The following is a 25,997-nucleotide window of genomic DNA, read 5'->3' as shown; positions in this document are numbered from 1 at the left end:
ACCTGCAGACCTGGTTCACCGCCTGTGAAGCCACTCCCCTGCAGGTGGGGAGCCGGGGGCTCCAACAGGGATTCTAATGCCGGTCCTTGCACTTTGCGCCACCTGCACTTAACCTGCTGTGCTACCACCCGACTCCCGGGGTATGATTTTATACCTATGTATATACAACCACATCCAACAATAAAATTTGTGTCGTTACACCAAAAACATCCCTCTCTTTTACTGTTCCTCCCTGTTCTCTTGCATCCTCTGATAATCACCATAGTCTGTTTTGTTTCTTTGTTAAAATTTTATTTATTTTTATTTATTATTGGATAGGGACAGAGAAATTGAGAGGGCAGGAATAGACACCTGTAGCTCTACTTCACCACTTGTGGAGCTTTCCCTTGCAGATGTGGACCAGGGGCTTGAACCTGGGTGCTTATGCACTGTAGTTTGTGTGTAGTGTGAGCTATTTTTGGCATTATAATCAAGCCTTTTAGTTGCCTGATGTCATATGAGTAATGTATAAGAAATACTACAGCTGATCCATTTTCCCTTTGGAAACAAACATATTTGCCACTGAATGAAGTGGTCTAAATAGCTGAGGTTTTGTTTACTTCAAGCATACACTGTATTTTTAAAGAGTAACATTGGAGAAAGGGCATGGGAGCAGAGTTGCTGGTCATAGAAGACCTTTGCTGTACCTGGGGGTTTGTACTGTATGGATTTTCTATGGAATGTGGTGCTGTGATACGATATGATTCACTGCATGGACCCAAGTAGCAGAACACTTTGTAGTTTCTAATAATCTCTCTTCCTAATGTTGCAGTGCCCTGAAGTACATGCCCCATGCAGTTCTTAAACTCCTGGAGAACATGCCTATGCCTTGGGAGCAGATTCGGGATGTGCCTGTGCTGTACCACATTACTGGAGCCATTTCTTTTGTCAATGAGATTCCTTGGGTCATCGAGCCTGTCTACATCTCCCAGTGGGGGTGAGAAGGGCTGCAATGTGGTGTGTGGGTGTTGGGGCCTGGTGGTGCAGTGGGTGGATATTGTTGTGTGATATTGTTGACTTCTAGGTCAATGTGGATTATGATGCGCCGAGAAAAAAGAGATAGAAGACATTTCAAGAGGATGCGTTTCCCCCCTTTTGATGATGAGGAGCCTCCATTGGACTATGCTGATAATATTCTAGATGTTGAGCCACTGGAGGCCATTCAGCTAGAGCTGGACCCCGAGGAAGATGCCCCTGTGTTGGACTGGTTCTATGACCACCAGCCATTGAGAGATAGCAGGAAGTAAGTGGTGACAGGGAATTCAGAGTTTAGGTGTTTTGGGGAGGAATAAGTAGTATGGCCTGGCTAACTGGTGTGTTTACTTGACATGAATCTCTTTCTCCCCCCCCCCCCCCATGCTAGATATGTGAATGGGTCCACTTACCAACGATGGCAGTTCACACTGCCAATGATGTCTACTCTCTACCGCCTGGCTAATCAACTCTTGACCGACTTAGTAGATGACAATTACTTCTATCTGTTTGATCTGAAGGCCTTCTTTACCTCCAAGGCACTCAATATGGCCATTCCTGGAGGCCCCAAATTTGAGCCGCTTGTTCGAGACATCAACCTCCAGTAAGTTGGAAAGAGCAGGCATTCTCAGCTCTGAGGGGTTGGGTGAAATCTTACCCATGTTTGCTTCCAAACTCCCCAACTAACCTTTTCATCTTTGATTTTTGTAACATAGAGATGAAGATTGGAATGAATTCAATGATATTAACAAGATCATCATTCGACAGCCTATCCGCACTGAATATAAGATTGCTTTTCCTTATTTGTACAACAACCTTCCACACCATGTCCACCTCACCTGGTAAGAACTGAAACATACCTGGAGTCCCTCCAGCTCACAGGAGGGTACGCACATTTACACTGCAAGGGAATCTTGACTGACTCTTATTTATTTTAGGTATCACACTCCTAATGTTGTGTTCATTAAAACTGAGGATCCTGATTTGCCAGCTTTTTACTTTGATCCTTTGATCAACCCAATTTCCCACAGACACTCTGTCAAGGTGAGAGGGACAGTATTACTGTTATTGTTATTACTAACTTAGAGACTTAGAGAAGAGAAAAAATGATACCCAGCAGTGCTCATGAAGTTTCCCCTTTGCATAGTCTTCCCATGTGGTGATTGGGCACTCAAACACAGGTCCTGTGTGTGGTGAAGAGTGTACTCTTATCAAGTGAATGATCCCAGCCCCAGTGGAAGGGATATTTGACTTCAGCTCTCGTAATAGCTTTTCGAGCATGGCTTAAATGTTGATAGATAGGAGAAAATCGGCTAGAAGCAGACATATTTTCCAGCCAGTTAAGTGTTACCCTTGAGTTATCAACTAATTTGAGAGCTTTGCACTTGGCACACACCAAGTTGTTGGTATTACCTTGCTTTCTGATTATTCATTTGGGCTTTGTTGTTCCTCCTCCGGGACTCTGTATAGTCTATTCTGGTCTGTTTCTACTGTGTTCCCATTTTCTTCTTAAATCCTTTTATAGAATAATTTATTTGCCATGCAGTTTACCCACTTTAAATTTAAAATTCAATGTTTTTTATTCACAGAGTTGTACAGCCAGTGGGCGGGGGAGACAGCATAATGGTTATGCAAACAGACTCTCACGCCTGAGGCTCCTAAATCCCAGGTTCAATCCCCCGCACCACCATAAAGTGCTCTGGGGTGTGTGTGTGTGTGTGTGTGTGTCTCAAAAATAAATAAAATTTAAAAAATTATAAAGAGTGTACAGCCAGTCACAGGTAATTTTAGAACATTTTCATCATTCTGAAAGGCAACCCTATATTGTAGAAAACACTGCATTTCTCATCAATCTTGCAATTTACAACTACTGATCTACTTTCTGACTCTGAGTTTGCTTATTCTGGATGCTCATGTGATAGAATATGTAGTCTCAGGAGTCGAGCAGTAGTGCAGCGGTTAAGCGCAGGTGGCGCAAAGCGCAAGGACTGACGTAAGGATCTCGGTTCAAGCCCCTGGCTCCCCACCTGCAGGGGAGTCGCTTCACAATTGGTGAAGCAGGTCTGCAGGTGTCTATCTTTCTCTCCCCCCTCTCTGTCTTCTATCCTCTCTCCATTTCTCTCTGTCCTATCCAACAATGATGACATCAGTAACAACAACAACAATAACTACAGCAATAAAACAATAAGGGCTTTAACAAAAGGGGATAAATAAGTATTAAAAAATAATGTGTAGTCTCTGTGATTGACTTACTCTTAGCATTCTGCTTTTTGATGTTCATACATGTGACATTGTAGTCTTAAAATTTTTTTTTTTAATTTATTTGTTGGAGAGACAGCCAAAAGTCAAGAGAGAAGGGGTGATAGGGGGAGAGACCCCTGCAACACTGCTTCACCACTTGAAAAGCTTTTCCCCTGCAGGTGGGGACTGGGGGCTTGAACCCAGGTCTTGTACATTGTTAACATGTGCACCCAACCAGGTGTGCCACCACCTGGCCCCTTACATTATATTCTAAAACATGAGCAGAACTTTGTACCTAAGTCCCATGTTCAAAGCAAGGCTAGGTGGTGATTGCAGTGTTTTCCTCCTATGGGCTTGGGGCTCCTTTGGGAGACCTTTGGTGGGAAGCCAGTTGGGGTATGAAAATTGATACACTTGCTTTTCATGTTGGCCTTCGCTTGTTCTTTGCTCCCTTGGCCCCCTTTGCTCTGGCCCATTAGGGTTTCTCTTGTCAGGAAGCCCAGTTTCCATGGTAGATGAAACCACTGTGTTTGGCCCCAGAGATTTCCCCTCATCCCAAGTCTCTGCCCAGTTCAATGGGAGGTGAACCCTTGGGTGTTCTTTCAGAGCCAAGAACCGTTGCCGGACGACGATGAGGAGTTTGAACTCCCAGAGTTTGTGGAACCCTTCCTGAAGGACACACCCCTCTACACCGACAATACAGCCAACGGCATTGCCCTGCTCTGGGCCCCACGGCCCTTCAATCTACGCTCTGGTCGTACCCGTCGGGCCCTGGACATTCCCCTTGTCAAGAACTGGTAAGGCTGCACCTAAGGGGATGGTGGGTGTGTGTAGGAAAAAAAAGATTTCAACTACATGGTCATGGCAGCTTTGACCAGAATAGCCAGAAGGAAAGCTAGATCCAGCTTTGGTGGACCTGTTTTCCCAGGTATCGGGAGCATTGTCCCGCGGGGCAGCCTGTCAAGGTGAGGGTCTCCTACCAGAAGCTGCTGAAGTACTACGTGCTGAATGCCCTGAAGCACCGGCCTCCAAAAGCCCAAAAGAAGAGGTAAAGTGTCAGGATCCCTATTCAGAGAGCTTTTATTTCAAAGTTAATCTGGAGGCTAATTCTCATTCTTTATTCTCTCTCCAGGTATCTGTTCCGCTCCTTCAAAGCCACCAAATTCTTCCAGTCCACAAAGCTGGACTGGGTGGAAGTGGGGCTACAGGTTTGCCGCCAGGGTTACAACATGCTCAACCTTCTCATTCACCGGAAAAATCTCAATTACCTGCATCTGGATTACAACTTCAACCTTAAGCCTGTCAAGACACTCACCACTAAGGTGCTTGCATTGGACCTTATGGGTTTCCTGAACTTGAGGGGGTGGTGGACTGTTTTGCTTGGCTCCTAAGGAAGCAGTCATCTAGTCTGGACTGCTGATACACACACACACACACACACACACACACACACATTTTTCTTTTTCTTTTCTGTCTTTGATATCCTTACCAGGAAAGAAAGAAATCTCGCTTTGGGAATGCTTTTCATCTGTGTAGAGAGGTTCTGCGTTTAACCAAGCTGGTGGTGGACAGTCATGTGCAGTATCGATTGGGCAATGTGGATGCCTTCCAGGTGAGGCTAGGTAGCCCCAGTTCCTGCCCAGGTGGGGAAACTGGAGGGAGCTTGGGAAAACCATGGAGATGACTGGAGCTTAAAGCTTGACTATGTTGCAGCTGGCAGATGGATTGCAGTACATCTTTGCCCATGTGGGGCAGCTAACAGGCATGTACCGCTACAAATACAAACTGATGCGGCAGATTCGCATGTGCAAGGACCTGAAACATCTCATCTATTACCGCTTCAACACGGTAGGACTATCTTCACAGACTTAATTTAATTTTATATATATTTTCCCTTTTGTTGGTATTTGGAGTTTTTTAAAGATTTATTTCATATTTATTTTATCTCCAATGTCACCTCATTGACGAACCGTTGATTTACAGGGTTTCTGTTCTCACAAGACATTAACGAGACAGAGGGAAAAGAAAATACTAGAAAATCACTAGCTAGCATATGCAATGACCAGGATTGAATTCGACCTCTTGCGTACAAATCCAGCACCCTACCCACTGCACCACTTCCCAGTCCACCCATTTGAATTTTTTATATCTCATCAGGATTCTTTCCAGCAACCTGTGTGCAGAGTAGCTCCAAGAGTGTCATTACTGCCCTCACTTTGTGTATCTTATCACTTCTCCCTAAGAGTCACGTTAGGTCTAAATTTCAATCGCTGGATTCTTTTTTGAATTCTTCAAAAAAGAATTCAAAAAATTCTTCAAAAAAGAATTCAAAAAGAATTCTTCAAAATTTCAATCGCTGCATTCTTTTTTGAATTCTTCTTCAGTGTGGCTGAGATAGTTGCACAGGTAGTGTTAATATTGTGGCCTGAACTCCCTATCTTTTTTTCCTTTTCCTCATCCTGTACACTTAGAGTGAGAAAGGAGAGAAGAAAGTTAGGGATGCCAAAGCACTCCTCTCCCAGCTCCTTGAGAGCTTGTTTGGAGGTTCTAGCATGGGAGCGCAGCTATACCCTTGACGGAAGACTGGTCTGTGTCTTATTAGGGAAGGCCGTCCTCTTTGACTGAGTGCACAGCTTCTGGAGAGATGCACATGGAGCGGTGAGGGAGGAAGGGGACGCCCGCCTAGCCAGCCAGATCAGCCGAATCAACCACAACCAGATCGCCCTCACGAATCCATCTCTCCCAGTTTCTTAAACTTGCTCATTTACCCCATTTTAGATGTTGAGGTCCTGAGTTTTTGCATTTTTTTCTTCCTTTTTTTTAATACTTTTATTTTTGAGAGAGATGGAGAGAGGGGAGAGAGAGAAGGGGAAAGATACAGATACAGAGAGAAACACCAGAGCACTGCTCAGCTCTGGCTTATGGTGGTGCAGGGGATTGAACCTGGGACTTAAGAGCTCAGGCATGAGAGTCTCTTCGCATAACCATTATGTTATCTACCCCCGTCCCACATTTTTTTCTTCTGCTATACATGTGTTCTTCCAACCCCACCTCTGTCCAATTTTCTTTTGTTGCCTAAATGAATTACTCTTTTTTTTTTTTTAAGATGTTATTTATTTGTTAATGAGAAAGATAGGAGTAGAGAGGAAAAAACCAGACATCACTGGTACATGTGCTGCCAGGGACTGAACTCAGGACCTTACGCTTGAGAGTCGATGCCCTATCCACAGCGCCACCTCCCGGACCATGAATTACTAACTCTTATTCTTACTTCTGCTTGGGATCATAGGGCCCTGTAGGGAAAGGCCCTGGCTGTGGCTTCTGGGCTGCTGGCTGGCGGGTCTGGCTGTTTTTTATGCGTGGCATCACCCCTCTGTTGGAGCGATGGTTGGGCAACCTCCTGGCCAGGCAATTTGAAGGTAAGTGTTTTTTCTCATGCTCTGTCTTGTGTTAATTGCCTTAGGGAAGTTTATGTGCTTACCTGCTCAGTTCTGTGTTCTCATCCTTCCTACTGAATTTCCTCTAAATTCCATTCTCCACTGAGTCTGACCTAAGATGCTGTTTCTTGAGTTTCTTACTGGGGCCTAGAGACTCATGTATTCACAGTGTGGAAATTTCTCAGAAACAAACTTGTCAGTATCTGATATAGCACATGCTGAGCACATGGATGTTTTACTAAAGCTTACCAACTTTACTGTACATAAAGTTAAAGAGAGGTCATCAGTGTAGGGACTTAGTAAAAGAATCGTCTTTTTAATCACTTCTAGGCCGACACTCAAAGGGGGTAGCAAAGACAGTGACAAAGCAGCGAGTAGAGTCACATTTTGACCTGGAACTGCGGGCAGCTGTAATGCATGACATCCTGGACATGATGCCTGAGGGGATCAAACAGAATAAGGCACGGACAATTCTGCAGCACCTCAGTGAAGCTTGGCGCTGCTGGAAGGCCAACATTCCCTGGAAGGTAGGTGTCTCAGGTGTAAAGATTATCTTCTGATGGGGATTGTCACTCTTAGGAGACTTTCTGGCTCCCATTTTTATTTTTCATTTTATTTTTTTAATGTTTTATTATTGTATAGAGACAGAGAAATTGAGAGGGGAAGATAGAGAAGGAGAGAGAGAGAAAGATCTGCAGCCCTGCTTCACCATTTGTGAAGCTTTCCCACTGAAGGTGGGAATAGGGGCTTGAACCTGGGTCCTTATGCACTGTAATGCACACACTTAACCAAGTGCGCCACCGCCTGGTCCCTACTTTTTATTTTTATTGTTATTTATTTTTTTTTTTTGACCAGCTGTCAAACTCAGGGCCTCATTCACACAAAGCTTGTACTGTACTACTGAACTACAGAACCTATCCATCCCTTATTTTCTGACTGTTTTTTTGCATTGTCAGGTCCCTGGGCTGCCAACACCCATAGAGAATATGATTCTTCGATATGTGAAGGCCAAGGCTGATTGGTGGACCAACACTGCCCATTACAACAGGGAACGGATCCGCCGTGGAGCCACTGTGGACAAGACTGTTTGTAAAAAGAACTTGGGCCGCCTCACTCGACTCTACCTGAAGGCTGAACAGGAACGGCAGCACAACTACTTGAAGGTTGTGCAGAGTTGTCTAAGGGGTGGGCAGTGTGCAGGAGAGTAGATAGTAAAGTCGGGGACTGATGATTATGTTCATTTTGCAGGATGGTCCTTACATCACTGCAGAGGAAGCAGTGGCAGTGTACACTACCACTGTGCATTGGTTAGAAAGCCGGAGGTTTTCACCAATTCCATTCCCCCCACTCTCCTATAAGCATGACACCAAGTTGCTCATTTTGGCCTTGGAGCGACTGAAAGAAGCTTACAGGTACTGTACAGTGGACAAGTTCTCATGGCAATGTGATGGAAGAGAATGGCATCATTGTCTAGGTCCAAAGAAAGAATGATTTTCTGGGGTTTGACATCTTGGTTTTTTGTCTGTCTGTTTTTTCTCTCTACCTTCCCTCTTGTCTTGCTAGTGTGAAGTCGCGGTTAAACCAGTCTCAGAGGGAGGAGTTAGGTTTGATCGAGCAAGCCTATGACAACCCCCACGAAGCGCTGTCTCGCATCAAGCGTCATCTCCTCACACAGAGAGCCTTTAAGGAGGTGAGTTGTCTGTATGATATTTTAACTTATTTATTTATGGTGTTCAGGGTGGCATATTGCTACAGATGATTGTTGAGTTGGTGTGAGTCACCTTCCCTTTTTCACAGGTGGGCATCGAGTTCATGGATCTCTACAGCCATCTGGTGCCAGTCTATGACGTAGAGCCACTGGAAAAGATAACTGATGCCTACCTGGATCAGTACCTGTGGTATGAAGCTGATAAGCGACGCCTCTTCCCACCCTGGATCAAGCCTGCTGACACAGAACCTCCTCCTTTACTTGTTTACAAGTGGTGCCAAGGTAAATCTTTTCTGAGATTGCTCTCTGCAGAGGGAAAGAGAATTGCTTTTTATAAAAAGTCTCATCCAGGGGGCCAGGTAGTGGCTCACTTGGTTGAGTGCTTATGTTACCATGCGTGAGAACCCAGGTTTAAGCCCCTGTGGAGCATGTTTCATGAGCAGTGAAGCAACACTGCAAGTGTATCTCTTTCTCTTGTGTTCTTTCCCCTTCTCCCTATTTCTCTATGTAAAAAACTTTTTAAAAAAATATTTTATTTATTTATGAGAAAGGTAGGAGGATAGAGAGAGAAAGAACCAGATATCACTCTGGCACATGTGCTGCCGGGGACTGAACTCAGGACCTCATGCTAGAGAGTCCAATGCTTTATCCATTGCGCCACCTCCCGGACCAAGAAAAAAGCATTTAAAAAAAAATATTTACTTAATCCCTTTTGTTGCCCTTATTTTTTTATTGTTGTAGTTATTGGTGTCATCGTTGTAGGATAGGACAAAGAGAAATGGAGAGAGGAGGGAAAAACAGAGAGGGGGAGAGAAAGATAGACACCTGCAGACCTGCTTCACTGCCTGTGAAGTGACTCCCCTGCAGGTGGGGAGCCGGGGGCTCAAACCGGGATCTTTACGCCAGTCCTTGCACTTTTTGCACCACGTGTGCTTAACCCGCTGTGCTACCACCTGACTCCCAACTTTTTTTTTTTTTAGCCACTGGGAATGGTGGAGTCAGTGTGCAACTTGAGCCCCAGCAATAACCCTGGTAGCTAAAAAAATTTTTTTAATCTCACATGGACACCATGAATAGCTCTCTTGTCAATTGGTAATAGTGCTGAGGTTAAACTGAACAGAACAGATTTTCCAGATATATGAATGGAGTGGTAGTGTGACGGGGTTGTAGAATATGATCACAGTAAAGTATGATCTTAGGCCCTAGTCCTAAAAGTGAATAACATGCTGGTGGCCTATCTTATTTTTCAGGCATCAACAACCTGCAGGATGTGTGGGAGACAAGTGAGGGTGAATGCAACGTCATGTTGGAATCACGCTTTGAGAAAATGTATGAAAAAATAGACTTGACCCTGCTTAACAGGCTGCTGCGACTCATTGTGGACCACAACATAGCTGATTACATGACAGCTAAGAACAATGTTGTCATCAACTATAAGGTTAGGGGCAGGGTAGTGTGGAGCTTCGTGGTGTGTGTGTGTGTGTGTGTGTGTGTGTGTGTGTGTGTGTGTGTGTGGCGGCGGGGGCTGGGGGGGGATGTGCTTGGACATTCAGTTAGGATTTGCTAAGGGGAGGATAAAGAGGGACTCTGGAGAAACCTGCAACTTGGCTGTAGATTGAGAGTTGTTTTCTATTCTAGGATATGAACCATACAAATTCATATGGGATCATCAGAGGTCTGCAGTTTGCCTCTTTCATTGTGCAGTACTATGGCCTGGTGATGGATTTGCTTGTTCTGGGACTGCACCGGGCCAGTGAGATGGCTGGGCCCCCTCAGATGCCAAACGACTTCCTCAGTTTCCAGGACATAGCCACTGAGGCTGCCCACCCCATTCGTCTTTTCTGTAGATACATAGATCGCATCCATATTTTTTTCAGGTAAGAACTTTCTGAGATTTATACCCTGAAATCACTAGACATGGGCCCTGCCTCTGGAAGTAGCTTTTGTGTTGTAGTTGGGTTGCTGCTGGGCTGAGGTCATAAAATGGAATAAAGTTCTGTGAATAGGATGGAGCTTGAAAGGGATATTTCATCTGTGGAGCTATAGTTCTTGTGAGGGTCCTGGTTATATGTGGGCCTCAGGAGTGCACTTTGCTTGGTGTAGGTTCACAGCAGATGAGGCTCGGGACCTGATCCAGCGTTACTTGACAGAGCACCCTGACCCCAATAATGAAAACATCGTTGGCTATAACAACAAGAAGTGCTGGCCTCGAGACGCCCGTATGCGCCTCATGAAGCATGATGTCAACTTGTGAGTCTAACTTGGGTCTATGGGAGCTGGAAGGACATGAGGGACCCAGAAAGCAATTAGAGGGAACTTCGGAGGTATACTGGGTGGGAAGAGTGCATTGTGTCAGGACATCATCATTCTGGCTTTTGAAAGGAAATTTCTTCCAGCACACTGACATGACCATATGTTCTTTGTGGGTAGGGGCCGGGCAGTATTCTGGGACATCAAAAACCGTCTGCCACGATCAGTGACTACAGTTCAATGGGAGAACAGCTTTGTGTCCGTGTATAGTAAGGACAACCCCAACCTACTGTTCAACATGTGTGGCTTTGAATGCCGCATCCTGCCTAAATGCCGCACCAGCTATGAGGAGTTTACTCACAAGGATGGAGTCTGGAACCTACAGAACGAGGTATAATCTGGAAAGGAATTAGGAACAACATGTCCCCCATACCAGCAGGGCAGATGGGGACAGGAAACCCCAGCACACCTTTCCATTATTGATTTAGCATTGCAGGTTGGGTAGGGTCAGAAATAATTCTTGCTCCTCTTGCATTTTCAGAGATAAGTTAACCTTGACTTTGTAATTTAGGTTACCAAGGAACGGACAGCTCAGTGTTTCCTGCGTGTGGATGATGAGTCAATGCAGCGTTTCCACAACCGTGTGCGTCAGATTCTGATGGCTTCTGGCTCCACCACTTTCACCAAGGTATGTAGGCAATTAGTCCCAGCTTCTCTTGTGTCCTGTCCTGGTAAACTCTTCTAGTTCGTTCTCCTTTATTCCAAGTTTTGCTTAGTGTACTACTTTTCATGCTTTGTGTAGATCAGCTTAGATGTGAAAACAACTCAGTTAATTTTTGAGAATCCCTTATAGGAATTTTGTAATTTGCTTTTTTCCAATTATGATAAACTCTAAGGCAAAAGTGAAGTTGGATTTCTTTCTTTTTTTTTTCCTTCAATTTTTCTGATCATATTTATTGGATAAACACAGACAGAAATTGAGAGGGTAGGAGAAAGACACCTGCAGCCCTGCTTCACCACTTGCAAAGCTTTCCCCTGCAGGTGGGAGCTTAAACCCAGGTCCTTGTGCATTGTAATATGTGCACTAAACCAGGTGTGCTACCACCCAGCCCAAAGTTGGATTCTTTAATTTGAATAAAATTGCATTGTTTTTGCATTTTATTATCAGAACACCACTATTGATGCTATCACTACTGTTGATACTAGGGTTGAACTTTCTATATAGTGTTAGGGTTCAAAACTTGTGTAGCAGGTGGGGAGCCGGAGGCTCGTACCTGGATCCTTGGGCAGATCCTTGCACTTAGTACTCTGTGTGCTTCACTGGGTTTGCCACTACCTGGTCCCCTGAACTATCTAAGATTTACTTTTTTTTCCCTTTTGTTGCCCTTGTTTTTTATTGTTGTTATTAATGATGTTGTCGTTGTTTGATAGGACAGAGAGAAATGGAGAGAAGAGGGGAAGACAGAGAGGGGGAGAGAAAAGACAGACACCTGCAGACCTGCTTCACCGCCTGTGAAGCAACTCCCTTGCAGGTGGGGAGCTGGGGGCTCGAACCGGGATCCTTACACCAGTCCTTGTGCTTTGCACCACGTATACTCAACCCGCTGCACTACCGCCCGACTCTCTAAGATTTACTTTTATGAAAAAGAGAGGAGCCCCTCAGAGTACTGGTCAGTTCCCACCTATGGTGTGACTGGGGGTAGAACTTGAGTCTTCAGATATACATGTGCTGTTCTCTTAACATGCTAAGATGCCTCCTCAGCCTGACTTTCATATTTCTGTGTTGGGTAACCAGTCCCCCTCCCCCGTCTCAGTTCCTGTGAGGAAGATGAATCTAAAGGAACAGAGTGTGCAGTCAAGCTTGAGGACTATTGCTGAAGTCCATATCAGAATGATGGGATCCCTGACTGGGGTGGTAGCACAGTGGTCAGAGTGCAGGACTTGCATATGTAAGACTAGGAGCTTGATTCACACAACTGTATGTGACTAAATAGTGCTGTGGTTTCTCATGAAATACATAAGTCCTCAAAAAAGAAAACAGCAAAAATAGAGGTAAGGAGAGACAGATTTGAAATACAGCTAGCAGATAAATTTAACAGAATTTCATTTTTGTGGAATGCTAGAGGGACTGTGAACAGTAAATAAAACCCATGTTTTGGGATGAGTTGCCACCAACTAGAAAACTTCAAGAAGAGCATAATTAGGAGGAAAAGAAGATAAATTAATGTAGTTAAGATGTAAAGAAAGAGTTTAGGTTCCTGAGAACAGTCCAGATGGAAGTGTCCAATAGGCATTGTTTACATCATACTTCTTGATTCTACTATACGTGTGTGTGTGTGTTTAATGGTGCCTCTTAAATTGGTGGTCTTTTAGATTTGATAAAAAATACTGTGAGGGGGTTGGGTGATAGTGTCGCAGGTTAAATGCACATGGCACAAAGTGCAAGGATGCTGGTTCGAGCCCTCAGCTCTCCACCTGTAGGGGGGTCACTTCACAGTCAACAACAACAATAATAATGACAACAACAAGGGTAACAATAAGGGTAACAAAATGGGGAAAATGGCATCCAGGAGCAGCGGATTCGTAGAGCAGGCACCAAGCTGCAGCAGTACCCTGGAAGCAAAAAAAATAAAGAAGAAAAAAAGAAACCACTAAACTATAAAAGTACTCTTACTTTCTTTTTTAAAAAATATTTTAGGGGAGTCGGGCGGTGGCACAGCAGGTTAAGCACAGGTGTCGCAAAGCGCAAGGACCAGCATAAGGATCCTGGTTCAAGCCCCCGGCTCCCCACCTGCAGGGGAGTCACTTAGCAGGCAGTGGAGCAGGTCTGCCTGCAGGTGTCTATCTTTTCCCCTCTCTGTCTTCCCCTCCTCTCTCCATTTCTGTCCTACCTAACAACGACAACAATAATTACAATAATAAAACACCAAAGGCAAAAAAAGGGAATAAATATTTTTAAAATAAAAAATATATATTTTTATTCGGGGAGTTGGGCGGTAGTGCAGCAGTTACGTGCACGTGGCACAAAGCACAAGGACCAGTGTAAGGATCCTAGTTCGAGCCCCGGGCTCCCCACCTGCAGGGGAATCGCTTCACAGACGTTGAAGCAGGTCTGCAGGTGTCTGTCTTTCTCTCCCCCTCTCTGTCTTCCCCTCTTCTCTCCATTTCTCTCTGTCCTATCAAACAATGACCATATCAATAACAACAACAATAATAAAAAAAAGGCAACAAAAGGGAAAATAAATAAAAATATTTTTATTGGGAGCTGGGTGGTGGCGCGGCAGGTTAAGTGCACATAGTGGAAAGTGCATGGACTGGCATTAGGATCCTGGTTTGAGCCCCCGGCTCCCCACCTGCATGGGGTTCACTTCTCAGGCAGTGAAAGCAGGTTTGCAGGTGTCTATCTTCCTCTCCCCCTCTTTCCCCTCCTCTCGAGATTTCTCTGTCCTATCCAACAACAATGGCAGCAATAACAACAAAAAGTTTTTTTAATTTTATTTTTGAGAGAGATTCAGAGAGAGACACCAGAGCACTGCTCAGCTCTGGCTTATGGTGGTGTGGGGGATGGAACCTGGGACTTAGGAGCCTGTCAGGCATGAGAGTCTGTTTGCGTAACCATTATGCTATCTCCCTCGCCCATAATATTTTTTTTTAATTTTTTTTTATTAATTTTTTTATTTTTGAGAGAGATGCAGAGACACACATAGAGAAACACCAGAGCACTGCTCAGCTCTGGCTTATGGTGGTGTGGGGGATTGAACCTGGGACTTAGGAGCCTCAGGCATGAGAGTCTGTTTGCATAACCATTATGCTGTCACCCCCGCCCCATAATATTTTTTTTATTTATCACTTCATAGAGACAGAAATTGAGGGAGAGGGACAGAGAGACACGTGCAACCCTGCTTTACCACTCATAAAAGCTTTCCTTTTTGCAGGTGGGAACTAGGGACTTGAACCTGCGTCCTTGTGCACTGTAGTGTGAGCACTTAACCAGGTGTGCCACTGCCTCGCCTCCTAGCACTCTTACTTTCTCTCTTCATTTCTCTCCCTGAAGTTCCAAAATCAGTTTTTTTTTTTTTTTTTTTTTTTTTTGCCTCCAGAGAGACAGAGAGACGTGCAACCCTGCTTCACCACTCAAAAGCTTTCCCTTATGCAGGTGGGAACTAAGGACTTGAACCTGCGTCCTTGCGCACTGTAGTGTGAGCACATAACCAGGTGTGCCACCCCCTGCTCTCCTAGTACCCTTACTTTCTCTCGTCATTTCTTTCCCTGAAGTTCCAAAATCACAGGTTTTTTTGTTTTTTTGTTTTTTTGTTTTTTGCCTCCAGGGTTATCACTGAGGCTGCACTGTGAATCCACTGCTCCTGGAGGCCATTTTTTCCCCCATTTTGTTGCCCTTGTTATTGGATAGGAGAGAGAGAAATGGAGAGAGGAGGGGAAGACAAAGAAGGGGAGAGACACCTGCAGACCTGTTTCACCACCTGCCAAGCAACCTCTCTCCAGGTGGGGAGCCAAGATCTTGGACCAGGATCCTTACACCAGTCCTTGCACTTCACACCACGTGCACTTAACCCCCTGTGCTACAGCCCAACCCCTGTTAGTAGCTTCTACACAAGGTCCTAGTAGAGATACTTTGAAGTCTGAAACTTAGAAAAATATGGGTTGCAGATGTAAATTTAAGAGCTTGTTAGCATAAAGAAAGGTCAAAAGGGTTAATGAGTGAGGGAATCTAAAAAAGAGTTTGGCACCATAGGGAACACAAAACCAGTGTGGTCAGTCTTGGGAGTGCTGTGTCTTGGGAACCAAGGCTGTCCGTCAAGAAAGTACCCAGAACTAGGCAAGTGCTTATCACTGTTGCCCAAGAGCCTTTTAGTTAGATACGGCCTGAAAACTGTCCATTGAGTTTGACAGTCCAGATGTCATTGGTGACCTTAGCAAGAGCTGTTTTCAGAAATAGTGGGGATAGAAGCCAGATTGCAGTGGATAAAGCTTTATGAGAAGTGAGGGAGTGGAGATAGCAAGGACTCTGGTCTGCCAGAGCTGGTGTTTGAGGAGAAAGATGTTAGATGCCACCTAGAGGGAGAGACAAGTCAACGCAGGTATTTTTGAGTGACGATAAATTGTATGTTCAGACTTAGAAGGAGGTTTTTAAAGTGTAACATATGAATGTTCTAGTTTATGGTGCAGTATTCAGAGTTGTTGAGCAGGGGTACAATAAAGGGCGGTAGCAGAAAATATCTTCTAAACGTAATAAAAAAATAGGTCTAGGTAGTTATAAGTGTTACTAAGTTGATGAAAAGTTAGGACATGGTCTTGAATATTTTAACTTTGCCTGGCATGGAGTTAGGGTGTGTGTGTGTTGTGGGTATGATAAAATTACTGAAGAAACAGGACTGCACTTGCACTGAGGGCCTAGGTGAGTTTCAAGAAAAAATAAAGTTGACTGACTGTGAGCAAACATTTATTTCTAGAAACATTCAAGTAACTTAGTGACAAAATAGAGCATATAAGATTATAGTGGTGGGACCAGGTGGTGGTGCACCTGGTTGAGCGCACATATTACAGTGCAAAAGGATCCAGGTTTGAGCCCCTGGTCCCCACCTGCAGGAGGGAAAGTTTCACAGGTGGTGCAGCAGTGCTTCAGACGTCTCTCTTGCCCTGTCTACCTTCCCCTTCCCTCTTGACTTCTCTGTCTCTATCCAATAAATAAAATTAAAAAATTAAGAGTGACAGACCCACTAGAATTCTAGATTATGGAAGGGGAGAGAAAGAAGAGAACAGAAGCTAATGGTCTTGGGACGAATATGAAGGGACTACAAATAGAAGTATGAGAGGTAAGAATCGTAAGTAATGGTAGACTTTTAGAGGCTAGGGAGACAGTTTACTTTAGTGGTTAGAAGTACAGGTTCGGAAGTCGGGTGGTAGCGCAGCGGGTTAAGCGCATGTGGCACGAAGCACAAGGACCAGTTAAGGATCCCAGTTCGAGCCCCTGGCTCCCCACCTGCAGGGAGGTCACTTCACATGCCATGAAACATGGTCTGCAGGTGTCTATCTTTCTCTCCCCTTTGTCTTCCCCTCCTCTCTCTATTTCTCTCTGTCTTATCCAGCAATAATGACATCAACAACAACAACAATAATAACTACAACAATAATAAGAAACAACAAGGGCAACAAAAGGGAAAATAAATTTAAAAAAAAAGAATTAAAAAAAAAAAGTACAGGTTCTATTTGCCAGTGTCCATGTCCAGCAGAGAAGCAATTACAGAAGTCAGACCCTCCACCTTCTGCATCCCATAAAGAATTTTGGGTGTGGAGTTGTATGCCTCTTATCCTATGCTTTTTGTCGGTGTTTCGTTTTTATAAAAAAATTAAAAAAAAAAAAAAAAGTTTTGGTCCACGGTAGGGGAGACAGCTTAATGGTTATACAAATAGACTTTAATGCCTGAGGCTTAGAAGTCGTAAATTCAATACCTTGTACCACCAAGAGCTGAGCAGTGCTCTCATTAAAAAAAAAGAAATAAAAGGTCCATACTCCCAGAGGGAGAGAGAATAGGAAAGCTTCCAGTGGAGGGGATGGGACCCACGCTATCTTAAAATTCTTGTTAATTATTATTAAATCAAAAATTAAAAAGTAGGGCGGAGGGTAGATAACATAATGGTTATGCAAACATACTTTCATGCCTGAGGCTCCAAAGACCCAGGTTCAATCCCCCACACCACCATAAGCCAGAGCTAAACAGTGCTGGTAAAAAAAAAAAAAATTAAAAGGTGCAGATTCTGCACCTTATCCGGAAAGTTAATATATAATCACAAAAAGCCACAAATAGCCAAAGCCCTTCTGTTAAAGAGGAGAGTAAAGGTATCATGTACTCCAATGTATACTTCTAGCGTTTGCCCTTCTTCCGTAGCCAGTCAACAGCGTCACAAAACAATAGTAACTAGTGTAGTAATGGAACAAAAATGGGCACTCGGTGCTGGGGGAGACAAAATAATGGTTAATAAAGGTCTAGGTGATGGTGCACCTGGTTGAGTGCTCATGTCACAGTGTGCAAGGACCTGGGTTCATGCCTCTGCTTCTGGGCCCTACCTGCAGGAGGAAGCTTCATGAGCAGGTGAAGCAGTGCTGTAGGTATCTCTCTTCCTCTCTGTTTCTCCCTTCCCTCAATAGCTGAGTATGGGAATTTGTCTCTTCAAGTGGTTTAAGGTGAAGTAATAAAATGTCTTGATCTCTCAAGGGTGGTAGTTGGGGTGTGAAGGGTGGGGTCCAGGAAATAGCTTAGAGGATAAAGCGCATGCCATGTTGTTCCTATGTGGTACTAGAAATCAAATCCAGGGTGTCGTGTGGTAAGGCATGCATTCTACCAGCTGACTTAGCTTCTGTTTCCTTAAATCTCAGAACTAGGGAGACTGACTAAGTGGATTAAGTAGTTCCCAGCTTCCCACCCTCTGCCCTTTAATAACTCCTAATTTATTTCTTTCCCATTACCCTCAGATTGTGAATAAGTGGAACACAGCTCTCATTGGCTTGATGACATACTTTCGGGAGGCTGTGGTAAACACCCAGGAACTCCTGGACTTGCTGGTGAAATGTGAGAACAAGATCCAGACAAGAATTAAGATTGGCCTCAACTCCAAGATGCCAAGTCGGTTCCCGCCAGTTGTGTTCTATACCCCTAAGGAGTTGGGTGGACTTGGCATGCTCTCAATGGGCCATGTACTTATCCCTCAGTCTGACCTCAGGTAGGACCTGACTGAAAATCTTCTAGACTTTCCAGAAGGGATGTTTCTTTACTTTTAAATTTTATGTATTCTAACTTTGGTTGTACCCAAAACAGGTGGTCTAAGCAGACAGATGTAGGTATAACACACTTCCGTTCAGGAATGAGCCATGAAGAAGACCAGCTGATTCCCAATTTGTACCGCTACATTCAGCCATGGGAGAGTGAATTCATTGATTCTCAACGGGTGTGGGCTGAGTATGCACTCAAGAGACAAGAGGCCATTGCTCAGAACAGGTGGGCACCTAGGGTGTCATAGTTCTGTTGGAATGAGGGATGATTTTTGAGGCATATGTGGAGGTTGGGGGCAGAGCTTGTCATGTTTTTATGGACACAAATAAATATTCTGTGTCTCACCCTTAATTATTGACCAGGGAGGAGTGCTGAACTATAAACATAAGAGCACATGTTTAGCCTTGATTGCTTTTCTTTGCCAGACGACTGACCTTAGAAGATCTAGAGGATTCTTGGGATCGAGGCATTCCTCGAATCAATACCCTTTTCCAGAAGGACCGGCACACATTGGCTTATGATAAGGGTTGGCGTGTTCGAACTGACTTTAAGCAGTACCAGGTACATGGAAAAAATAGTGGACAGATTTTCCCAGAATTGGGAGAACCATGCAGATGCCAGGAATGTGGGCAGTAGGTACCCAGACATTTAATCAGACCTGCCTTGCCATCTAGGTTTTGAAGCAAAATCCTTTTTGGTGGACACACCAGCGGCATGATGGGAAACTCTGGAACCTGAACAACTACCGTACAGACATGATCCAGGCCCTGGGTGGTGTAGAAGGCATTCTGGAACATACACTCTTCAAAGGCACTTACTTCCCTACCTGGGAGGGGCTTTTCTGGTGAGGCTTCTCTTATAGTTAGTGACCCATCACCAAGCTAACTGTATTTGCTTTCATATTCTACTGTTGTAGATCACAGTATATGGTGTTCTAGACAGCCACTTCCTGGAGGCCTTCAGTGCTCTGGGAAATGACAGGCTTTACCTTATCTCTTCTGCTTTCCAGGGAGAAGGCCAGTGGTTTTGAGGAATCTATGAAGTGGAAGAAGCTAACTAATGCTCAGCGATCTGGTTTGAACCAGATTCCTAATCGTAGATTCACCCTCTGGTGGTCTCCAACCATCAACCGAGCTAATGTGAGTGCCGTTAGTAGAGAAAGGAGATGGGAAGATTTAAAAAAAAAAGTTTCTACTTGCTTAATTGTGCCACTCTCTTGTCCCAATCAGGTATATGTAGGCTTCCAGGTGCAGCTGGACCTGACAGGCATTTTCATGCATGGCAAGATCCCCACACTGAAGATCTCTCTCATCCAGATCTTCCGAGCTCACTTGTGGCAGAAAATCCACGAAAGCATCGTTATGGACTTGTGTCAGGTAGGCTTTAATTTAGGGGGGAAAGAATGCCACAGAAACAGACCACCTCATTTTGCTGGGTATGGGGGTTCCCTCCTGGAAACAGTTTTATTATGGCACCAGGTGCCACATTTTAAACTCTACAAGACCTCATTCTAAGTGGTCTTCCGAAAGCTGTCATAACTTTTCCACCTTTGTTTCCAGGTGTTTGACCAGGAGCTGGATGCACTAGAAATTGAGACAGTACAAAAGGAAACAATCCACCCTCGAAAGTCCTATAAGATGAATTCTTCCTGTGCAGATATCCTACTCTTTGCCTCTTATAAGTGGAATGTTTCTCGGCCCTCGTTGCTGGCAGACTCCAAGTAAGTGTCTTAAGACCCTCAGCAAAAATCTGGTTCTCTTAGGGAGTCTTGCTTATCTGAAACAAGCAGAGGCGATGGTTTTGAGATTTAGTGTAGTAATTGGTAGTTGTTCTGAGAACATCAGTTGCGCTAGTAATTTCTTGACTACCTGGTCTTCTAATCCCTCTTCACCCTCAGGGATGTGATGGACAGCACCACCACTCAGAAGTATTGGATTGACATCCAGCTGCGCTGGGGGGACTATGATTCTCATGATATTGAGCGGTACGCGCGGGCCAAATTCCTGGATTATACCACAGACAACATGAGTATCTACCCTTCACCTACGGGGGTGCTCATTGCCATTGACCTGGCCTATAACCTGCACAGGTAGGTTGACACCACGTGCATTTATCTTTCCATCAGTCCCATGCTTTATTTTTATTATTTTTTATTTAATAGTACAGAGAGAAATTGAGAGGGGGAGGTGGGGGACAGAGAGAGGATGCACTGCTTCACCCATCATGAAGCTTCCCCTCTGCAGGTGGGGATTGGGAGCTTCAACCTGGGTCCTTGCACCTGGTAACACATGCACTTAGCCAGATGCACCACCACCTGGTCCCTGGCCCCATAGTTTAATGAACATGTGTGGTGGCTTTTGCTTTGTTTTGTTTGTTTTTCTGAGTGGGAGAAGGTTTCTTCTTTATTCCTATGGGTTACTGACTCCTGCCTGTTTGTATATGAGCAGACTCTTGTCAGCCTGGCCAGTCTGTCTTCATCTCTAAAGTAGTAGTTTGCCTTATTCATGGAGCTGTTGGTCTGGTATTAACGTTTCTTGCCTCTTCATTCACACAGTGCCTATGGAAACTGGTTCCCAGGCAGTAAGCCTCTCATCCAGCAGGCCATGGCCAAGATTATGAAGGCAAATCCTGCTTTGTATGTGTTACGTGAGCGAATCCGAAAGGGGCTGCAGCTCTACTCATCTGAGCCCACTGAGCCTTATCTTTCCTCTCAGAACTATGGTGAGCTCTTCTCCAACCAGATTATCTGGTTTGTGGATGACACTAATGTCTACAGAGTGACTATCCACAAGGTGAGAATTAGAAGCAGTGTCAGGGTGGGTCAGTCCATAGACCCTGTAAGAGTAAAAGGGCAGTGGTACAAATTGTGATGGGGCAGGGTGGTTGTGTAGGCAATGTTAACTGCAATGTAATTGTTCTGTAGACCTTTGAAGGAAACTTGACGACCAAACCCATCAATGGGGCCATCTTCATCTTCAACCCACGCACAGGGCAGCTATTTCTCAAGATAATTCACACATCTGTGTGGGCTGGACAGAAGCGTTTGGGCCAGGTGAGTTGGTTCAAAGGCCTCTTATTCCATAGGTAATGGGTGTATTTATGCCATTTCAACATGTCAGTAATAAATGTGGTTGGACTGCCTTGTTCTTTTATGATTACAAGATGCTCTTCAGCAGTAACTAACAGGAAACTGAAGAAAAATAAAGGTCTTTTAAATTACACAGTGTACTTGAAGCCACACAGCAGAGTCATGAGTAGAAAGAGTTTATATCTCAAGACGTGAGCATTTACCTGCTATGAGCATCTGCTTGACGTAGACTGTTGCCTTAACAAGTTTGAAGTGCAGGGTGAGCAGTGAAGCCTCAATATCAACACGTGTGATGACCCAGGTTCAAGCCCCTGCTCCCCACCTGTAGGGGAGAAGCTTCATGAGTGATGGAGCAGGTCTGTGTTTATTTCTCTCTTCCTATCTCCCCCCTCTCCTTCTTCCCTTTCTTTTTTAAGATTTTATTTATTGGGAGCCGGGTGGTAACGCAGCGGCTTAAGTGCACGTGCTGCAAAGCGCAAGGACCAGTGGAAGGATCCCGGTTCGAGCCCCTGGCTCCCCACCTGCAGGGGAGTCGCTTCACAAGTGGTGAAGTAGGTTTGCAGGTGTCTTTCTCTCTTCCCCTCCTCTCTCCATTTCTGTCCTATCCAACAACAACAACATCAGTAACAACGATAATAACTACAACAAGGGCACCAAAAGGGAATAAATAAATAAATAAATAAATATTTTAAAAATATTTATAAAGAAAAAAAGATTTTATTTATTCATGAAGATAAAAGGGGGGGAGAGAGAAAGAACCAGACATCACTCTGTTACATGTGCTGCCGGAGCTTGAACTCTGGACCTCACGCTTGAGAATCCAATGCTTTATCCACTGCGCCACCTCCCAGGCCACCCCCCTCTCCTTTCAATTTTTGTACTATCAAATAAAAATTTTTAAGAAGGGAGGTGGGGACAACCATCGGGAGCAGTGGTACAGTGATAACCCTGGTGGCAGTAGATAAAAAAAGAAGCCATAATTGCAAGGACTGGCTGATAGGTCACCTGGTGGGCATGTCTTTTTTTATTTATTTTTTTTGCTGCCAGGGATATTGCTAGGGGTCAGTGTCAACACAGCTGTGCTCAGCAGCTTTTTCTCCTCCCATCCTCTCTTGATAGAGGGAAAGAAAGTGTAGGGGAAATGATATCGTGGTTATGCAAAAAGACTTTAATGTCTGAGACAGTAGAGGGCACATATTCAACCCCCAGCACCATATTCAGCCAGAGCTGAGCAGTTCTCTGGTTTAAGAAAGGGGAAAAAAACCAAGAGACACATCACTATTCCACCACTCATGCCTCATCTTGCTCCCTCTCTACAGACGGGGATGGGAGTGTGACACCAGTTTCTTGGGCATGGTATCATGTGCTCTCAACCGAGTGTACCATCTGGTCAGCTTTTATAATCCTTGGCTATTTTTTGTCCCTCATGTATGTAGCTTTTGGTCTTATATGAGCTTTTGGCTGGCAGTCCAGCTGGCAGTCACTGTTTTGGGTGAGGCCAATTTTCTGAATTTCTGAAGTATCTGACATTCAGTAACAGTGTTCAGTAGACATGTAGATTTGATTATTTTAAGACTAGGATATTCTGTCCCAAGCAATCTGGGTGACTGGAGTTTCAGTTTCTTTCTCCTACTTTTTAGTTGGCTAAATGGAAGACAGCTGAGGAAGTGGCTGCCCTGATCCGATCTCTGCCTGTGGAGGAACAGCCTAAGCAGATCATTGTCACCAGGAAGGGCATGTTGGACCCGTTGGAGGTGAGACATGAACAAAGTAAAAGAAAGGTGGGGTGAGGACTGCAAGCTCTGTTTCTAATCATGGGCTTGGAATTGTTTCAGGTGCACTTGCTGGACTTCCCCAATATTGTGATTAAAGGATCAGAGCTCCAGCTCCCCTTCCAGGCTTGTCTCAAGGTGGAAAAGTTTGGTGACCTCATCCTTAAAGCTACTGAGCCTCAGATGGTTCTCTTCAATCTCTATGATGACTGGCTAAAGACTATCTCATCGTACACGGTATGAAGCCACATCAGGGAGTGTTTGGGCCATAGCTTTATCTACGGACCCTTACGGGGTCATTTGCATTTTATTTTATTTATTAATGGGATATCAGTGCTGTGTGCATATCATGTGACTCATAGTGAGAGGGTGGAGTGAAGAATCTTAAGAGATTTTGAGTTCTTTGTATGAAAGGACAGGATCAAGGGAAATGGTAGAACATCAAGTGTCTGACATGACATGCCCCTTCTACTGCCACATCTTTTCCCAGGCTTTCTCCCGCCTCATCCTGATTCTGCGTGCCCTGCATGTGAACAATGACCGGGCAAAAGTCATCCTAAAGCCAGACAAAACTACTATTACAGAACCACACCACATCTGGCCCACTCTCACTGATGAGGAATGGATCAAGGTGGAGGTGCAGCTCAAGGACCTTATCTTGGCTGATTATGGCAAGAAAAACAAGTGAGTAGTAGTAGTAGTAGGACGAGAGATGGAAGATCCAAAGTGAAATGAGTGGGTTAGTATAAGGTTTCTTACTTCAAACATTTAGTCTAAAGAATTTGAGCTAGAGCAGCTCAGGTGGTGCCACAGAGGATAAACCTTTGAACTCTCAAACATGAGGTTCCTAGTTCAATACTCAGCATCACATGTACTCTAATAAAAATATTTCCCCCCCTACCGCCAATGTTAGTAGGCTCACAGGTACCTGCATATGAACCCACTGCTCCCAGTAAACATCTTTTCTTTTATTTTTTTTCCCTTTCTATTTTATTGGATATGACAGAAATTGAGAAGGGAGGGGGGAGGTAGAGAGGGAGAAAGACACCTGTGGACTTGCTTTGCCACTCATGAAGCACCCCCTGTAGGTGGAGAGCATGGGCTCAAACCTGGGTCCTTGTGTACAATAATATGTGTGCTTAACAAGGTGTACCACTGCCTAGCCCCCCCTTTTTTTTTCTTACCAGAGCACTGTTCAACTCTGGCTTATGGTGGTACCAGACATTTAAACTACAGTGCTTTAAGTATCAAAGTTTGTTGTGCTCTCTTCCCAGTCCTGACTTTTAATTAATTAATTTAAGAATTGTTTACTTAAGAGAGAACCAGAGCATCCTTTTTGAGGGGAGAGGGGGGCTCCAGGGTTATTGCTGGGGTTCGGTGCCTGCACCACGAATCCACTGCTCCTGGAAGCTATTTTTTCCCCTTTGTTGCCCTTGTTGTAGTTATTATGGTTGTTGTTATAGATGCCTTTGTTGTTGGATAGGACAGAGAGAAATGGAGAGAGGAGGGGAAGACAGAGAAGGGGAGAGAAAGATAGACACCTGCAGACCTGCTTCACCGCCTGTGAAGCGACTCCTCTACAGGTGGGGAGCTGGGGGCTCGAACTGGGATCCTTATGCCGGTCCTTGCACTTTGCGCTCTGTGTGCTTAACTCACTGCGCTACTGCCCAACCCCTAGAACATCCTTCTACACATGCATTGCCAGAGTTTAAATTCATCCTTGTGAGTCCAGGGTCTTAATCATCTCCTGGGCACTTTTTTTTCTTCTGAGCTCTGACAGATGGTAGTGCCACTCTTGATTCTTGGGTATGTTTCTTTCTTCTTCTTTTTTTAATATTTATTTATTTTCCCTTTTGTTGCCCTTGTTTTTTTATTGTAGTTATTGTTGTTGTTATTGATGTTATCGTTGTTAGATAGGGCAGAGAGAAATGGAGAGAGGAGGGGAAGACGGGGAGAAAAAGATAGACACCTAGGGGCCAGGTGGTGGCGCACCTGGTTGAATGCACATGTTACAGTGAGCAAGGACCCAGGTTCGAGCTCCTGGTCCCCACCTGTAGGGGGGAAAGCTTCACAAGTGGTGAAGTAGGCTGCAGGTGTCTCTCTGTCTCTATCACCCTATTCCCTCTCAATTTCTGAACTGTCGATATCCAACAAATAAATAAAGATTAAAAAATTAAAAAAAAAAAAGATAGACACCTGCAGATCTGCTTCACAGCTTGTGAAGCAAACCCCCTGCAGGTGGGGAGCCAGGGCTCCAACCTGGATCCTTATGCCGTGGGTATGTTTCTTAATGACACTGTTGTCATTCTTAGCAGGGCACTTCTTTTCTGTCCATAGTTAACAGGAAGTTCTAATATCCTGATTTCCAGATACCACTGCTAATACCACCTATACACCTATTTCCAGCCCCCACCTTCTGTCCTGTCATAAGATTTTTAAAAAGTCAGACTTTCTAGTACCCCTAGAAACACAATCCTGAGAAAACCAGTGTTTTAGGGTTTCCAACTGTGAGAATTAACTAAGTAGTAGGAATGGGTGCTGAGCAGATCTGTACATGGCAGCACGGTACACAGCATAGCGCCATTCTGGGATGTGACAGCGCACAATACTAGCTCTCCTTCATACTTCTTGCATGAGTGCTCCTTGAAGATTGTATGGAGACAAAGAATGGAGTATCCCATCAAGTTAAACTCTTGTTGA

General features: G+C 44.6%; 1 protein-coding gene across 1 annotated transcript in view; it reads left to right on the top strand.

The window, feature by feature from the left end:
- PRPF8 (pre-mRNA processing factor 8) overlaps positions 1-25,997 on the top strand; it is a 33,963-nt gene that overhangs the window by 3,233 nt on the left and 4,733 nt on the right. Inside the window, exons 4-37 of the mRNA XM_007520406.3 lie at positions 812-976; positions 1,064-1,282; positions 1,403-1,615; positions 1,728-1,853; positions 1,950-2,055; positions 3,859-4,049; positions 4,181-4,300; positions 4,385-4,574; positions 4,745-4,864; positions 4,966-5,100; positions 6,542-6,671; positions 7,020-7,216; positions 7,646-7,852; positions 7,938-8,101; positions 8,253-8,379; positions 8,487-8,679; positions 9,648-9,835; positions 10,036-10,274; positions 10,501-10,647; positions 10,828-11,038; positions 11,219-11,335; positions 18,140-18,387; positions 18,483-18,662; positions 18,863-18,998; positions 19,112-19,281; positions 19,447-19,576; positions 19,667-19,813; positions 19,997-20,157; positions 20,335-20,526; positions 20,992-21,229; positions 21,361-21,489; positions 23,166-23,279; positions 23,361-23,534; positions 23,788-23,981. Of these exons, the coding sequence (XP_007520468.1) occupies positions 812-976; positions 1,064-1,282; positions 1,403-1,615; positions 1,728-1,853; positions 1,950-2,055; positions 3,859-4,049; positions 4,181-4,300; positions 4,385-4,574; positions 4,745-4,864; positions 4,966-5,100; positions 6,542-6,671; positions 7,020-7,216; positions 7,646-7,852; positions 7,938-8,101; positions 8,253-8,379; positions 8,487-8,679; positions 9,648-9,835; positions 10,036-10,274; positions 10,501-10,647; positions 10,828-11,038; positions 11,219-11,335; positions 18,140-18,387; positions 18,483-18,662; positions 18,863-18,998; positions 19,112-19,281; positions 19,447-19,576; positions 19,667-19,813; positions 19,997-20,157; positions 20,335-20,526; positions 20,992-21,229; positions 21,361-21,489; positions 23,166-23,279; positions 23,361-23,534; positions 23,788-23,981 (5,718 nt within the window). The remainder of the gene's footprint in view (positions 1-811; positions 977-1,063; positions 1,283-1,402; positions 1,616-1,727; positions 1,854-1,949; positions 2,056-3,858; positions 4,050-4,180; positions 4,301-4,384; positions 4,575-4,744; positions 4,865-4,965; positions 5,101-6,541; positions 6,672-7,019; positions 7,217-7,645; positions 7,853-7,937; positions 8,102-8,252; positions 8,380-8,486; positions 8,680-9,647; positions 9,836-10,035; positions 10,275-10,500; positions 10,648-10,827; positions 11,039-11,218; positions 11,336-18,139; positions 18,388-18,482; positions 18,663-18,862; positions 18,999-19,111; positions 19,282-19,446; positions 19,577-19,666; positions 19,814-19,996; positions 20,158-20,334; positions 20,527-20,991; positions 21,230-21,360; positions 21,490-23,165; positions 23,280-23,360; positions 23,535-23,787; positions 23,982-25,997) is intronic.

Source organism: Erinaceus europaeus, chromosome 12 (genome assembly GCF_950295315.1).
Source record: "Erinaceus europaeus chromosome 12, mEriEur2.1, whole genome shotgun sequence".
NCBI lineage: Eukaryota > Metazoa > Chordata > Mammalia > Eulipotyphla > Erinaceidae > Erinaceus > Erinaceus europaeus.
Note: the sequence above shows the minus strand (reverse complement) of the source record. Positions and strands in the feature narration are given on the sequence as shown.